The sequence below is a fragment of the Moschus berezovskii genome, chromosome 14, assembly GCF_049115385.1.
Source record: "Moschus berezovskii isolate FMDL1 chromosome 14, NW_MosBer_1.0, whole genome shotgun sequence".
NCBI classification, from domain to species: domain Eukaryota; kingdom Metazoa; phylum Chordata; class Mammalia; order Artiodactyla; family Moschidae; genus Moschus; species Moschus berezovskii.
Genome location: NC_142473.1, coordinates 66169232 through 66184883, shown reverse-complemented (window position 1 = coordinate 66184883; position 15652 = coordinate 66169232). Strand labels below are relative to the sequence as shown.

The 15652-nt window shown below is 37.3% G+C and overlaps 1 protein-coding gene across 1 annotated transcript in view; it reads left to right on the top strand.

Annotated features, from left to right (window-relative positions):
• The window catches only part of LOC148775651 (doublecortin domain-containing protein 1-like), a 48362-nt gene extending 34262 nt beyond the window's left edge, over positions 1 to 14100 (top strand). Inside the window, exons 8-9 of the mRNA XM_088843395.1 lie at positions 13281 to 13415; positions 13826 to 14100. Coding sequence (XP_088699521.1) covers positions 13281 to 13415; positions 13826 to 13987 — 297 coding nt within the window. The 3' untranslated portion in view covers positions 13988 to 14100. The remainder of the gene's footprint in view (positions 1 to 13280; positions 13416 to 13825) is intronic.
• The last annotated feature ends 1552 nt before the right edge of the window (positions 14101 to 15652 follow it).

Sequence of the window (15652 nt, the reverse complement as noted above, 5' to 3'; positions counted from 1 at the left end):
TCACTTACTTCACTCATCCTCCCCAACCCTCCCCTCTGGCAATCACCTATTCTCTGTATCTATGACTCTGTTTATGCTTTGTTATGCTTCTTCAGGCTTTCCTGGTGGCTCAGATGGTAAAGAATCCACCTGCAATGAGGGAGACCTGGGTTTGATCCTTGGGTTGAGAAGATCCCCTGGAGGAGGCCATGGCAACCCATTCCAGTGTTCTTGCCTAGAGAATCCCCATGGACGGAGGAGTCTGGCTGGCTACAGTCCATGGGGTCAAGAAGAGTCAGACATGACTGAACAAATAAGCACATACACACACACACACACACACACATGCTTGTTCACTGGTTTTGTTTTATAGATAACACATATTAGTGAAAATATGTGATATTTGTCTTTCTCTGTCTAAATTGTTTCACTTAGCATAATACCCTCACAGTTCATCCATGTTGTCACAAATGGCAGAATTTCCTTCTTTTTTATGGCTAATATTCCATTATATACATATACATATATATATATATATGTGTGTGTATAAATATATATGCCAGGAAAAACAAAATATTGTGTTAGAAGTCAGGAGAGTGGATATAGCTGAAGACTGTTAGGGACTGAAAGGGGCCATGAAGAGCACTTAGGTATGTTGATGTTCCCTTTCTTGACCTGGTTGTATGGTTAAATAGGTGTTCATTATGTGCAAATGGATTGAATGTACAGTTATGATCTTTGTATTCTTCTGTATATATATTGTATTTATAATTACAGTGCTGTACACCTGAAGTTAATGTAATATTGTAAGTCAACTGTGCTTCAATTTTAAAAAGTTTGCTTTAGTAAAATGAGATTTGCCTTGAGTACTCAAGATTTCCTTCCTGGTTCTGTGATTCCAAGTCTAAATAGAATGTTAATCATCAAGATTTAAGAGAGGCAAGGATACAAAAACAAGAACCCCATATATGTTATCTACAAGAGACCCACCTCAAAACGAGGGACACATACAGACTGAAAGTGAAGGGCTGAAATACTCATATCAGATAAAATAGACTTTAAAACAAAGGCTGTGAAAAGAGACAAAGAAGGAAACTACATAATGATCAAAGGATCAATCCAAGAAGAAGATATAACAATTATAAATATTTATGCACCCAACATAGGAGCACCGCAATATGTAAGACAATTAGTAACAAGTATGAAAGGGGAAATTAACAACAATGCAATAATAGTAGGAGATTTTAATACCCCACTTACATCTATGGATAGATCAACTAAACAGAAAATTAACAAGGAAACACAAACTTTAAATGATACAATAGACCAGTTAGACCTAATAGATATCTATAGGACATTTCACCCCAAAACAATGAATTTCACCTTTTTCTCAAGCGCACATGGAACCTTTTCCAGAATAGATCACATCCTGGGCCATAAATCTAGCCTTGGTAAATTCAAAAAAATTGAAATCATTCCAAGCATCTTTTCTGACTACAATTCAGTAAGATTAGATCTCAATTACGGGAGAAAACCATTAAAAATGCCAACATACAGAGGCTGAACAACACGCTGCTAAATAATGAACAAATCATAGAAGAAATAAAAAGAGAAATCAAAATATTCATAGAAATGAATGAAAATGAAAACACAACAACCCCAAACCTCTGGGATACTGTAAAAGCAGTGCTAAGGGGGAAGTTCATAGCAATACAGGCACACCTCAAGAAAAAAGTCAACTAAATAACCTAACCCTACATCTAAAGAAACTAGAAAAGGAAGAAATGAAGAACCCCAGGGTTAGTAGAAGGAAAGAAATCATAAAAATTAGGGCAGAGATAAATGCAAAAGAAACAAAAGAGACCATAGCAAAAATCAACAAACCCAAAAGCTGGTTCTTTGAGAAGGTAAATAAAATTGACAAACCACTAGCCAGACTCATCAAGAAACAAAGGGAGAAGAACCAAATCAATAAAATTAGAAATGAAAATGGAGAGATCACAACCAACAACACAGAAATACAAAGGATTATTAGAGAATACTATCAGCAATTATATGGCAATAAAATGAATAACTTGGAAGAAATGGACAAATTCCTAGAAAAGTACAACTTTCCAAAACTGAACCAGGAAGAAATAGAAAATCTGAATAGACCCATCACAAGCACAGAACTAGAGGCTGTAATCAGAAATCTTCCAGCAAACAAAAGCCCAGGTCCAGACAGCTTCACAGCTGAATTCTACCAAAAATTTAGAGAAGAGCTAATATCTATTCTACTCAAACTCTTCCAGAAAATTGCTGAAGAAGGGAAACTTCCAAACTCATTCTATGAGGCCACCATCACACTAATCCCAAAACCTGGTAAAGATCCCACAAAAAAAGAAAACTACAGGCCAATATCACTGGTCAACCTAGATGCAAAAGTCCTTAACAAAATTCTAGCAATCAGAATCCAACAGCACATTAAGATCATACGTCATGACCAAGTGGGCTTTATCCCAGGAATGCAAGGATTCTTCAATATCCTCAAATCAATCAACGTAATACACCACATTAACAAACTGAAAAATAAAAATCATATGATTATCTCAATAGATGCAGAGAAAGCCTTCAACAAAATTCAACATCCATTTATGATCAAAACCCTCCAGAAAGTGGGAATAGAAGGGACATATCTCAACATAATAAAAGCTATATATGACAAACCCACAGCAAACATTATCCTCAATGGTGAAAAACTGAAAGCATTTCCCCTAAAGTCAGGAACAAGACAAGGGTGCCCACTCTCACCTCTACTATTCAACATAGTTCTGGAAGTTTTGGCTATAGCAATCAGAGCAGAAAAAGACATAAAAGGAATCCAAATTGGAAAAGAAGAAGTAAAACTTTCACTGTTCGCTGATGACATGATCCTCTACATGCTGCTGCTGCTAAGTCACTTCAATCGTGTCCGACTCTGTGTGACCCCATAGATGGAAGTGCACCAGGCTCCCCTGTCCCTGGGATTCTCCAGGCAAGAACACTGGAGTGGGTTGCCATTTCCTTCTCCAATGTGTGAAAGTGAAAAGTGAAAGTGAAGTCGCTCAGTCGTGTCCGACCCCTAGCGACCCCATGGACTGCAGCCCACCAGGCTCCTCCATCCATGGGATTTTACAGGCAAGAGTACTGGAGTGGCTTGCCATTGCCTTCTCCAATGAATACAGTAAAGTTGCAGGATATAAAATCAACACACAGAAATCCCTTGCATTCCTATACACTAATAATGAGAAAATAGAAAGAGAAATTAAGGAAAATAGTCCATTCACTGTTGCAACAAAAAGAATTAAATACTTAGGAATATATCTACCTAAGGAAACAAAAGACTTGTACATAGAAAACTATAAAACACTAGTGAAAGTAATCAAAGAGGACACTAATAGATGAAGAAATATACCGTGTTCATGGATTGGAAGAATAAATGTTGTAAAAATGAGTATACTACCCAAAGTAATTTATACATTCAATGCAATCCATATCAAGCTACCAACGATATTTTTCACAGAACTAGAACAAATAATCTCACAATTTGTATAAAATATAAAAAACCTCAAATAGCCAAAGCAATCTTGAGGAAGAAAAATGGAACTGGGGGAATTAACCTGCTGGACTTTAGGCTCTACTACAAAGCCACAGTCATCAAGACAGTATGGTACTGGCATAAAGACAGAAATATAGATCAATGGAATAAAATAGAAAGCCCAGAGATAAATCCACGCACCTATGGACACCCTATCTTCGACAAAGGAGGCAAGAATATAAAATGGAGAAAAGACAGTCTCTTTAACAAGTGGTGCTGGGAAAACTGGTCAGCCACTTGTAAAAGAATGAAAATAGAACACTTCCTAACACCATACACCAAAATAAACTCAAAATGGATTAGAGAGCTAAATGTAAGACCAGAAACTCTAAAACTCCTAGAGGAGAACGTAGGCAAAACACTCTCCGACATAAATCACAGCAGGATTCTCTAAGACCCACCTCCCAGAATATTGGAAATAAAAGCAAAAATAAACAAATGGGACCTAATTAAAATCAAAAGCTTCTGCACAGCAAAGGAAACTATAAGTAAGGTGAAAAGACAGCCTTCAGAATGGGAGAAAATAATAGCAAATGAAGCAACTGATAAAGGATTAATCTCCAAAATATACAAGCAGCTCCTACAGCTCAATTCCAGAAAAATAAATGACCCAATCAAAAAATGGGCCAAAGAACTAAACAGACATTTCTCCAAAGAAGACATAGAGATGGCTAACAAACACATGAAAAAATGCTCAACATCCCTCATAATCAGAGAAATGCAAATCAAAACCACAATAAGATACCATTTCACACCAGTCAGAATGGCTGCTATCCAAAAGTCTACATGCAATAAATGCTGGAGAGGGTGTGGAGAGAAGGGAACCCTCTTACACTGTTGGTGGGAATGCAAACTAGTACAGCCACTATGGAGAACAGTGTGGAGATTCCTCAAAAAACTGGAAATAGAGCTGCCATATGATCCAGCAATCGCACTCCTGGGCATACATACCGAGGAAACCAGAATTGAAAGAGACGTACTCCAATGTTCATTGCAGCACTGTTTATAATAGCCAGGACATGGAAGCAACCTAGATGTCCATCTGCAGATGAATGGATAAGAAAGCTTTGGTACATATACACAATGGAGTATTACTCAGCCATTAAAAAGAATGCATTTGAACCAGTTCTAATGAGGTGGATGAAACTAGAGCCTATTATACAGAGTGAAGTAAGCCAGAAAGAAAAACACCAATACAATATACTAATGCATATATATGGAATTTAGAAAGATGCAAATGATAACCCTGTATACAAGACAGCAAAAGAGACACAGGTGTATAAAACAGTCTTTGGGACTCTGTGGGAGAGGGTGAGGGTGGGATGGTTTGGGAGAATGGCATTGAAACATGTATATTATCATATGTGAAATGAATTGTCAGCTCAGGGTCGATGCATGTTACAGGATGCTCGGGGCTGGTATGCGGGGATGACCCAGAGGGAGGATAAGGGGAGGAGGGAGGTGGGAGGGGGCTTCGGGAGGGGGAACTCATGTACACCTAGGGCGGATTCATATCAATGTATGGCAAAACCAACCAATATAATATTGTAAAATAATTAGCCTCCAATAAAAATTAAAATTAAAAAAGAAAAAAAGATTTAAGAGAGGCAAAAATTAAACTAATCACATGGTATCTGTTAGTGTTTGCCAAGAATTCCACCATCATGATTTCAGAAATGGCAAGAATCAAGCTGAAAATACATGGTATATTATTTTTACAGTAGTACTATTAAAAGTACCATAAACTGGGTGGTTTAAAATAGCAGAAATTTTTTTTGCTCACAGTTCTGGAGGCTAGAAGTCTGAAATCAAGCTGTTTGGCAACCCTATGCTCCATCTAAATCCTCTAGGGAAAGATCCTTCCTTGTCTCTTCCATCTTTGGGTAGTTCCAGACATTTCTTGATTTGTGGCAGCTTAACTCCAATCTCTGCCTCCATCTGTACATGGCCATCTCCCTCCACGTCTGAGTCTTCACATGGCATTGAATTCTGTCCATGTCCATGTTCAAATTTCTCTTTTGTAATAAAGACACGAGTCATTTTAGATTAGCACCCATACCAATAACCTAATATTAATTTGATTACATCTGTCACAGTTACAGGTACCAAGGGTTAGGACTTCAACATACTTTGATACTTTTTGCAAGAGACATAATTCAACCTATAACACATAGCATGGTAGTTATCAGTTTATTCCCTCACAGTGCCAAATCCACAATTCATTGCCTGGCACCTGCCTTGGGAAGCTTCACAGCAGAGTATTACCAGTGGGCACCTTGTGAATGGTTTCCTTGAGCATATTCCTTGTGAGGGACTTTTTAGTGAGGTGTTAACAGTTAGGTACCTCCCTGTAGATGGCTTCCTCTGGTGCTCCAAGGGCATATTAACAGTGAATCCTGCTGTGCACTGCCTCAGCGACTACTCCAACATCTAGTGAGTTACAGCTGTGCCCTCAGTGTGGTCTGGATCTCAGCCTTGGGTCAGGTATCTTCCTTGGGCATTCTATCTAAGGCCTAGGAGTACGGGGCTCGCTATCTCTGCTATTCATATATTCTCAGCTTTCATCACTTCATGGCAAATAGAAGCAGAATAAGTGGAACAGTGACAGATTTTATTTTCTTGGGCTCCAAAATCACTGCAGACAGTGACTACAGCCGTGAAATTCAAAGGCGCTTGCTCCTTGGAAGAAAAGCTGTGACAAACCTAGATAGTGTACTAAAAAGCAGAGACATCACTTTGCCAACAAAGGTCCATGTAGTCAAAGCTATGGTTTTTCCAGTAGTCATGTACGAATGTGAGAGTTTGACAATAAAGAAGGCTGAGCGCTGAAGAATTGATAGATTTGAATTGTGGTGCTGGGGAAGACTCTTGAGAGTCCCTTGAATTGCAGAAAGATCAAACCAATCAATCCTAAAGGAAACCAACCCTGAATACGCATTGGAAGGAGTGACGTTGAAGCTGAAGCTCCAGTACTTTGGCCAACCGATGCAAAGAGCTAACCTGTTGGAGAAGGCCCTAATGCTGGGAAAGACTGACAGCAGGAGGAGAAGGGGACGGCAGAGGATGAGATGCTTAGATAGCATCACCAACTTAATAGACATGAATTTGAGCAAACTCTGGGAGATAGTGTAGGACAGGGGAGCCTGACATGCTGCGGTCCATGGGGTCTCAAAGAGTCAGAGAGGACTTAGTGACTGAATGACAAAACAAATTTCCTGTCACTCTAGTCCTCTGTCACTAATAGCTTATATTAAATGTTCCTGTTCAAAATACTGTGTGCTTTCTGTCTCTGTGTTGGACCCTGACTAATAAACATAGGATCTTTCTCTCTCCAGTGTTCTAGAAATTGAACTGTTATACTGTTGCAACTTGCACCACTTTAGCAGTTTGAAGTGTTTTATAGAATTTAGGTTGAAAAATTACCGTAACAACATTTCCCTGACTGCTCATTTGTTGTTGGCACACTAGGTAAAATCTCAGCCACATTCTCTAATTCAACCAGGACTATAGAGTTTCAGTTTTGTTCCTAAGCAGAAATTTTGACACAGTCATCAAATGTCAAAGCGTTTTAGTAATTACTACCTTTAACTTCATTCTCAGAGGCATCCCAGCTGTCTTCTTATCTTGTTTCTGATTGCATTATATTACTCACTCAGAATGAGGTTCTAGGTTATTGGAAAGGAAGTCACAGAAAGACCAAAGCTTGTATGTCTTTGTTAAAAAAAAAAAAAAGTGGAATTTTGAGACTTAACCAAAATATCCCTCCAGCTCCTTGGCCTGTACATGCATATGAGGACCTTGTTCTGATGCGTATCTGAATAGAGCTGACTCCTCTTGCCTAAGAACATAGTTCTGTCCCATATAAGTATTGCCCTTCCCACCAACAGACGGAAAGGTAAGACCAAGGTTTAAATGTATGCTTTTCTGTCTCACATTCCAGGTACTGAAAACATCCACTTCTACTCTGCTGTTCTTTTTACCCCTCCTTTTCTTGCAACTTATAATTTTCTGACTTTTCACAACACTTCTATTGATAGCTAGCAAATAACACATACTTTTGTGTTTGAAACAAATTATTTTAAAGTGAATTTTGATTCTAAAATTTTTAATGTGCCATTCACAAACGTAATTGCTTATGTTTTTAAATTACAGTTATTCTAGATTCATAGAGCAAAACTGTTTATTAATGAGGCATTTCATTCTTTTAGAGTTTTAGAAATTTTGATTAGATCCAAATTTAGTCACATCTAAACTATATCCATCTAGTTAATCTAAAATGGAGGATAATTTGATAATTATCTGCAGCTGGATCATAAATGGAACTCTTGCCATTCATTAAGACAGAATTACTGCATTAGGATATTAATAACTAATCTTGGCTCCAGCACTTCTTTGCAGTGTGGCCTTAGGCAAGTCATTTAACCTTTCCAAGCTTCAGAGTATTTGTCTGCAAAATACACCTATTAATACTAGTATTTTGAGTATTTGGCACAGATTCTGGCCTATCGATAGATACTGACATATCAATTCTGGCTAAATGATCGTTTGTAACTAATCTATTAGTGATAGTAATAATGAACAAATTTAAATACAGTATTGCATTTTGTTGTGTTGTGGTTACCTGGATAATTTTTTCTTTTCATTATTTTTAAAGTTAACCATCTCTCTATTCGTTTGCAAAAAGATAAATTACCTTTTTATACAAGTCACCAGTTTCAGCTAAATTAAAGATTTCAACTTAAACTTGGAACCATAAAACATTTAGAAGAAAGCATGCATTAAAACATCTAACCCAGAGCAGTGGTGAATAAGCATCTTTATGTACACGCAAAAAAAGGATAAAAATCCATCAAGGAAAAGACTAATAGCTTTGAGTACATAAAAAATTTAAAACCTTTTAAATCTAAAATGCATTAGCAAAAGTGAACAGGGAAATATGAAAAATAGGGAAAAATCTTCATAATATAAATATTAGAGAATGAGATAATACATTTAATATATAATAAACTTGATATAGCACTGTTCAGTCTCTAAGTCATGTCTGACACTTTGTGACCCCATGGAGTGCAGCACAACAGGCTTCTCTGTCCTTCACCGTCTCCAAGAGTTTGCCCAAATTTATGTCCATTGAATTAGAGATGCCATCTAACCATCTCACTCTCTGTCACTCCCTTCTATTGCCCTCAGTCTTTCCCAGAATTGGAGTCTTTTCCCCTGAGTTGGCTCTTCATAACAGGTGGCTGAGCTTCAGCTTCGGCATCAGTCCTTCCAATGAATATTTAGGGTTGGTTTCCTTTAGGATTGATTGGTTTGATCTCCTTGTATTCCAAGGAACTCTCAAGTCTTCTCTAGCACCATAATTTGAAAGCATCAATTTTTTGGTGCTCAGCCTTCTTTCAGGTCCAACTCTCACATCTGTACGTGACTACTAGAAAAACCATAGCTTTCACTATATGGCCCTTTACAGGCAAAGTGATGTCTCTGCTTTTTAATACAATGTCTAGGTTTGTCATAGCTTTCCTTCTAAGAACCACAATCTTTTAATCTCATGGCTGTAGTTACTGTCTGCAGTGATTTTGGAGCCTAAGAAAACAAAATCTGTCACTATTTCCACTTTTTCCACTTCTATTTGCTATGAGGTGATATTACAATAGGAAAAGGTAAGTACTTCAATAGACAAATAAGCAAAGGACATGAAAAGGAAGTATATGACAAAAGAAAAATTAAAAGAGTCAAGCCAAATAAAGGAGATCAGCTTCACTAGGAACTAAATAAATGTAAGCAGTGAGATAGTATTTTTTCCCTATTAATTAATGAGGAGACATAAAGCTAGGAATAGCCAATGTTGATAAAGATGTGAGAAGACAAGCATACTCATTCCTTTTTTTGTATTTGGGATTTTTAAAATTTTATTTTATTGTTATTATCTATTGCTGTGTAACAAATTACCCCCAAACATAGTAATTTAAAACAACAAACATTTATTATCTCCCAGTTTCTATGGGGTAATCTGGGAGTTGTTTAATCGGGTAGTTCTAACTCAGAGTCTCTCTCATGAAGCTTAAGTCAAGGTGTCAATGGAGGTTGAAATCATTTGAGGGTTGACTAGGCTGGAAAATCTACCTCTTAGCACACTTACATTTGTCCAGAGGCTTCAGTTCCTTGGCACGTGGGCTTCTCTGCAGTGCTGTTCAAGCATTAGCTAGTGATCCAAGAGAGGAAGAGAGCAAAATGGAAGCTGTGCTGTTTGTCATAATCTAATCTCAGACGTAACCTAACACCACTTCTGCCATCTTCTTTGGTCACATAGACTTATCCTGATACAATGTGGGAGGGGACTACACGAGGGTCTGAATATTAGGAGGCAGGGAACATGGGGGGCCATGTAGGAGACCAGTACATTATTTCTAAGGAACTATTTGGCAATGTTTATCAAAATCTGTAAAAGAATACATGTTCTTTGGATTTAGTAATTCCACTTACAGCAGCTTAACCCAAGGAATCAATCAGGAGGAGAAGGGGATGACAGAGGACAAGATGTTTGGATGGCCTCATCGACTCAATGGACATGAGTCTGAGTAATCTCCAGGAGATGGTGAAGGACAGGGAACCCTGGTGTGTTGCAGTCCATGGGGTTGCAGAGTTGAACACAAATGAGTTACTCAACAACAACAACAACTCCTACTACTACTATGTTAGTTAGATACATCATGGCTCTACCTTTTGGGCCCTTCTTTACCCATTTCATTGGTTATATATTAAGTTTTCCCATGTTCCAGATACATCTTCTTTCCAATAAGAGGGAAATATATGTCAGAAGTAAGCTTTCATAAAATGTTTTTACCTCTATTAGAGGATGTGAAACATGCAACTACCATCATGATACAAGGGGTTGAAACATATGTAATATCATGTCCCACTACTCAGTTTCTCTCATATTGATAATATTGTGCTCTTTGTTGCTGAATTTTGGCTTTGGTGCTTTACTATGGGATGGGTGTAAAATAATGTATTTCCCTTTTTCTGTCATATTTACTTCAGTTGAATTGTCTTGGACATTTCTAAGACAGTAAGAACTGACACAAGACCAAATAATATAATGAAATAAATATGACACAGCTTCAAGATAAAATGAGAATCCTTTTTTTTTTTAGATTAAAAAAAGGGGACTACACAAGGGTCTGAATATTAGGAGGCAGGGAACATGGGGGGCCATATAGGAGACCAGTACATTATTTCTAAGGAACTATTTGGCAACATTTATCAAAATCTGTAAAATAATACATGTTCTTTGGATTTAGTAATTCCACTTACAGCAAACGGAGTTTGTACAACTCCGTACAAACAGAGTTTGTAATGTTTTTGTGTTAGCTTAGTGATTCAAAGGACTTTTCAGGTGGCACTAGTGGAGGAGACCTAAGCGAATCCAGTTTGATCCCTGGGTCTGGAAGATCCCCTGGAGAAGTGCATGGTTACTTTATTATTCTTGTCTGGAGAATGCTTTGGTCAGAGGAACCTTGGCAGGCTATGGTCCATGGGGTCGCAAAGAGTCTGACATGACTGAAGTGATTTAGCACAGTGATTCAAAATCTTTTCCCAAGATTATCTGATTAGTATACATCACAAAGACACTATTTTAAATTGGGCCTTTTACAATGTATTTTGTAATAAAAGCATAAATGCACATGATAACAATTAATATTTGAAAAAATATGCTAATGAGAAGTAGTCTCTTCCTCTCAAATGCATATTTAAAATTTTGATAGTCATTTGTTGATTAATAAAAATTTCTATTTATTCTTAATTCATATTGTTTTTACCTTCCTTCCTGACTTTTTCTGAAAACCTCCCTCTTTTTTTATCTGCTTATTCTTGAGATATACTCTGTATTTCTACTTTTAATTGAATCTCTTACATTAAAAATAGCTTTATTGAAATATAATTAACATACCACAGAATTGAAGTGTGCTGTTCAATATTTTTCAGTATATACATAGGGTTTTGGTTTCATTCAGTTCAGTTCAGTTCAGTCACTCAGTCGTGTCTGACTCTTTGTGACCCCATGATTTACCACAACTTAATTTAGAGCATTCATATTTAGTCATAGATTTTGTAACAAAGTTCAAAGTTATTTAATATCTCTTTTTCTAGAATAATATAAGGACCTTCAGTTCAGTTCAGTTCAGTAGCTTAGTTGTGACCAACTCTTTGCAACCCCATGAATCACAGCATGCCAGGCCTCCCTGTCCATCACCACCTCCCGGAGTTCACTCAAAGTCATGCCCATCGAGTCGGTGATGCCATCCAGCCACCTCATTCTCTGTCGTCCCATTCTCCTCCCGCCCCCAATCCCTCCCAGCATCAGAGTCTTTTCCAGTGGGTCAACTCTTTGCATGAGGACCTTAGTACTCTTCCAGTGAATGCTTCCTCATATTTTTTGTTAAAACTTGAGTTTCACAGTTTAAAAAAGAAGTTTATATAATACTTTAGGCAGCATATCTAACTTTATAAAGTAGTAAACAAGCTGGAGGAACAAGTTGCTTTACCCTCCCTATTTTGGCTTCCTCATCTTTATAATGGGAACAATAGTCACACCTTTCAAAGGGTTGTTCAAGGATTGAAATGTAAATATGTTAGTATGTGGGAAATTACTTTGATGTACTGGTAGACTTCAAGTATGTGCCTTGATAGGCTATCCTTGAGTTCATGGAATAGAAAATGTGCAGATTACAGTTTATTTAATCCATTTAAAACGCCAAGTACAATGTATGGAAAAAGAGATGGGCTAGGTTAATATGCGTAAAGTACAGATGGGTTGAAGGGCCACATTACCGGAATCTCTGATATAGATGCATCCTCTCTCAGTGTGGCATCACCCTTCCTTGCTGTTGATGTGGTTACCAGGACCAGAGTTGAAATTGGGCCTAACAGATGAGATATAGCTGAGACACTGACACACACTTGATCAGGAGATAGCTGGTGGCAGGTACACTTGACCAATAGCTGTGCTCCCCAGGTGGCCTATGGGAAGCTGTGGATTTTATCAGAGGATCCAAAATGAGAGTCGGCAATGGGTGGTCAGTTAAAGATCTCACGATTGTGTGTCTCGTGCTTAATTTACATCTAGTATACAGTAAATATATGTTGTTTTGCTTGTTATTTAATAAATCATGACTATTAAATGTCTATTTTGTCTTTAAACCCTTTTCTATCTATGTTCATAGACATTCTCTAATTACTTTCTGTCTGACACTTCTCAGGTTACTAACTTACTTATCTATGCTTCCTGTGGCTAATGAAGTTCATCCATCCTATTTTATTGTCTTCCAGAGCAGAATTGAATATTCCCCCCAAATAGGGCAACTGCAAATTTCATGTCCATAATAGATTTACCTTTTATGTAGAAATAACTCAGTAAATGTAAGCCATTATTGTCAATGTATAGGATGGCTTCAGTATTTAGCAACCAGGTTAAACTTGATGAGATCAAACAACAAATTAGAAATCTTCCTATGAAAGTTATTTGTCTTGATTTTGATCTGAAATTGACAATAAAGTACAAAACTTATTAGCCATATTTTTTTCCTATAAATCTACTTTACCCTCCCATCATTCCAGTTGTATAGATTTTTGGCTGTTGCTTACAAGGCTGGTAGTACTGTTTTGTTTTTTCCCTTCCCTACAGGCTTATCCTCAGTTTGTTCTGACCTACCTGGAGGAGCTAAATGTACAAGTAGATGTGACCCAGACAGAGTATCACCTTCACCACGGTGCCTGGACCACAGCTCATCAGGAGCATGGCAGCAGCATAGCAGAAGAGGTCAGTGTAGTGTGAGCCAGAGGCAAGACAGAGCTCGATCTCTGAAAGATATTTTGAAAAGAGGAAAAATGTTTGGGTTGTTTTCAGGAGGAAAGAATGAATTCACAAATTAGTGTTACTGATATTTAAAATCATATCCATTACATAAACATCTACTTATATACTTATATTTATGTAAACATCTATGTGTCTATTTATATAAGCATTCTTTTTGTTAAATAAATGGTGACACACTAGCTTTTCTTAGGACTGCCTTCTTTTGTTCTGGCCACATACCAAAGGTTTATGTGCTGGATGAAGAAGGCTGAAGGAATCATGAAATGTGCACTGTTAAATTTTTTGGCATATATAGTTTAGACATTTCCACTTAGTGAAAATTAGCTACATAATTCCTATATTTCATTTATTAGGTTCTACAAAAAAGTGCCAGTATCCCCGATTTGAAACAGCTGCCAGAGCCTTCAGACACCCACTTAATGCCAGAAGCTTCTTTTGGGGAGACAGGGCAGCTGACAGTGGCCCTGGTGAAGAAACTGGAAGAGAAACATCCTAAGGCTTCTGCTCAGAGGTAGGGCACTGACAGAATGGAGCTTTATTGCTCAATGACATTCGATGTTTTCCTTCAGTTTCATGTAAGATTGATTTCTTGAAGATTATTGAAATATCTCAAAAGCCCTTTGGCTCTTAAACACGTTGTTTTCGGGTCACATTTGATGAAGAGAGGTGACATTTATGTGTATTTCATTGAAGACTGATGTATGATATTGTCTATTAATATAAGTATACTTAGAAGGGTTACTGTCCTGGGATCTCATGGAAATATTCTGAAATAGCATAATTAGTATAAGGCAGCGCAGAGCATATATACCCAATTGTGAAAATATCAAAAGGTCTTAAAGAAGGGCACACTCATAGACTATCCTTTCTATGTTCCACAAGAAGAATATTGGGTTAGATCTAGGGCTAAGTGCGTGACAGATGGTCTTAAGTAGTGATAATTTAACAAATTGATAGAATTCCATCACTAGAATAAAACTAACATCAACTATTTTGCTAACTGATTGAAAATCATCCTTGATTGGAAAATGGATACTATTTCTTTGGTCTTCTTCACTTAATTGGAAAACTAAAGTTTATTATCATTTTTCTAGGGCTTGGTGTTGTCAAGCACAAAATGACTTTATAAACTGCAATTTCAATAGACACTTGTTTGAAATTAACTGTTGATTGAAGTACTCCTAAAGGAGTAATACAGTTCTTATACTCAGTAAAGTTCAACATAATACCTAAGTTTAAATACTCTAATGGTATATAGAAATGTCAATTGCATGAAAAAAGATTTTAATTTCTTTTTTACAAAGTTTTTTCAAAGACTGTATCTTTATTGAGACATAGTTGGCACATATTAATAACACTGTGTAAGTTTAAAGTGTGCATTGTAACTTTATTTCAGTTAAAAGCTATCTTATATTCTTAAATTATGTATTCCTGCCTCAGTGTTCAGTAGGAGGGAAATATTTTTTTTTTGATAAAAATTGCCCCTTCAATTTATTGTCTCTCTAAAGTATTTATCCCTCAAATCCTTTGATTTTGTTATTTCGAGTAAGATAGGGCACAAACAAAATAACAAGCTTAGTATCTTACTGTTTTATAGTATGGGGGTATCCTGAATCTATATGAAAACCTGTGTTCCAGGACCTCCTCCCCCAGTGTTTGCTTTCCAGTTGTACATAACGTTCTCAACTCTCTGATGCTCCCCAACACAATCACAAGGCTTCAGCTACACATCCAGGCCACTTTCTATCTGGGTCACCACAATAAAAGTCCCTTAGGAAGAGTCTTTGAAGTTTTCATGTAAAACACCAGAGAGCTGAGGAATTAAAACACTATTCTATGAGGTTGTCTTTGGTCTGTCTCTGTAGGTTCACTCAGCAGTCATTTTTACTCTACTCTTCTTGAGATAGTGCTGGGGGTTCATCATTATCCTGGGTTCTATTCAAGGAGACAGTTTCCTCCTGCCCTCAGATTTCCAAAACCTATATGGGGTTTTTGTGTTTGTCTCATGCTGGCCCTCATGGGTCACTGTGCAGGAACCAAAGTGCTAATTCACCTACTTCCCTATAGCTTCTCCAACCTGGATTTTTTTTTTCTTTTTGAGGGCTCAGGGCTTTGGGTATTTGGGGCGTTTTCTAATGTTTTCTGTTGTATCTTCCCTGAAGCAGTGTAGTCTGATTATG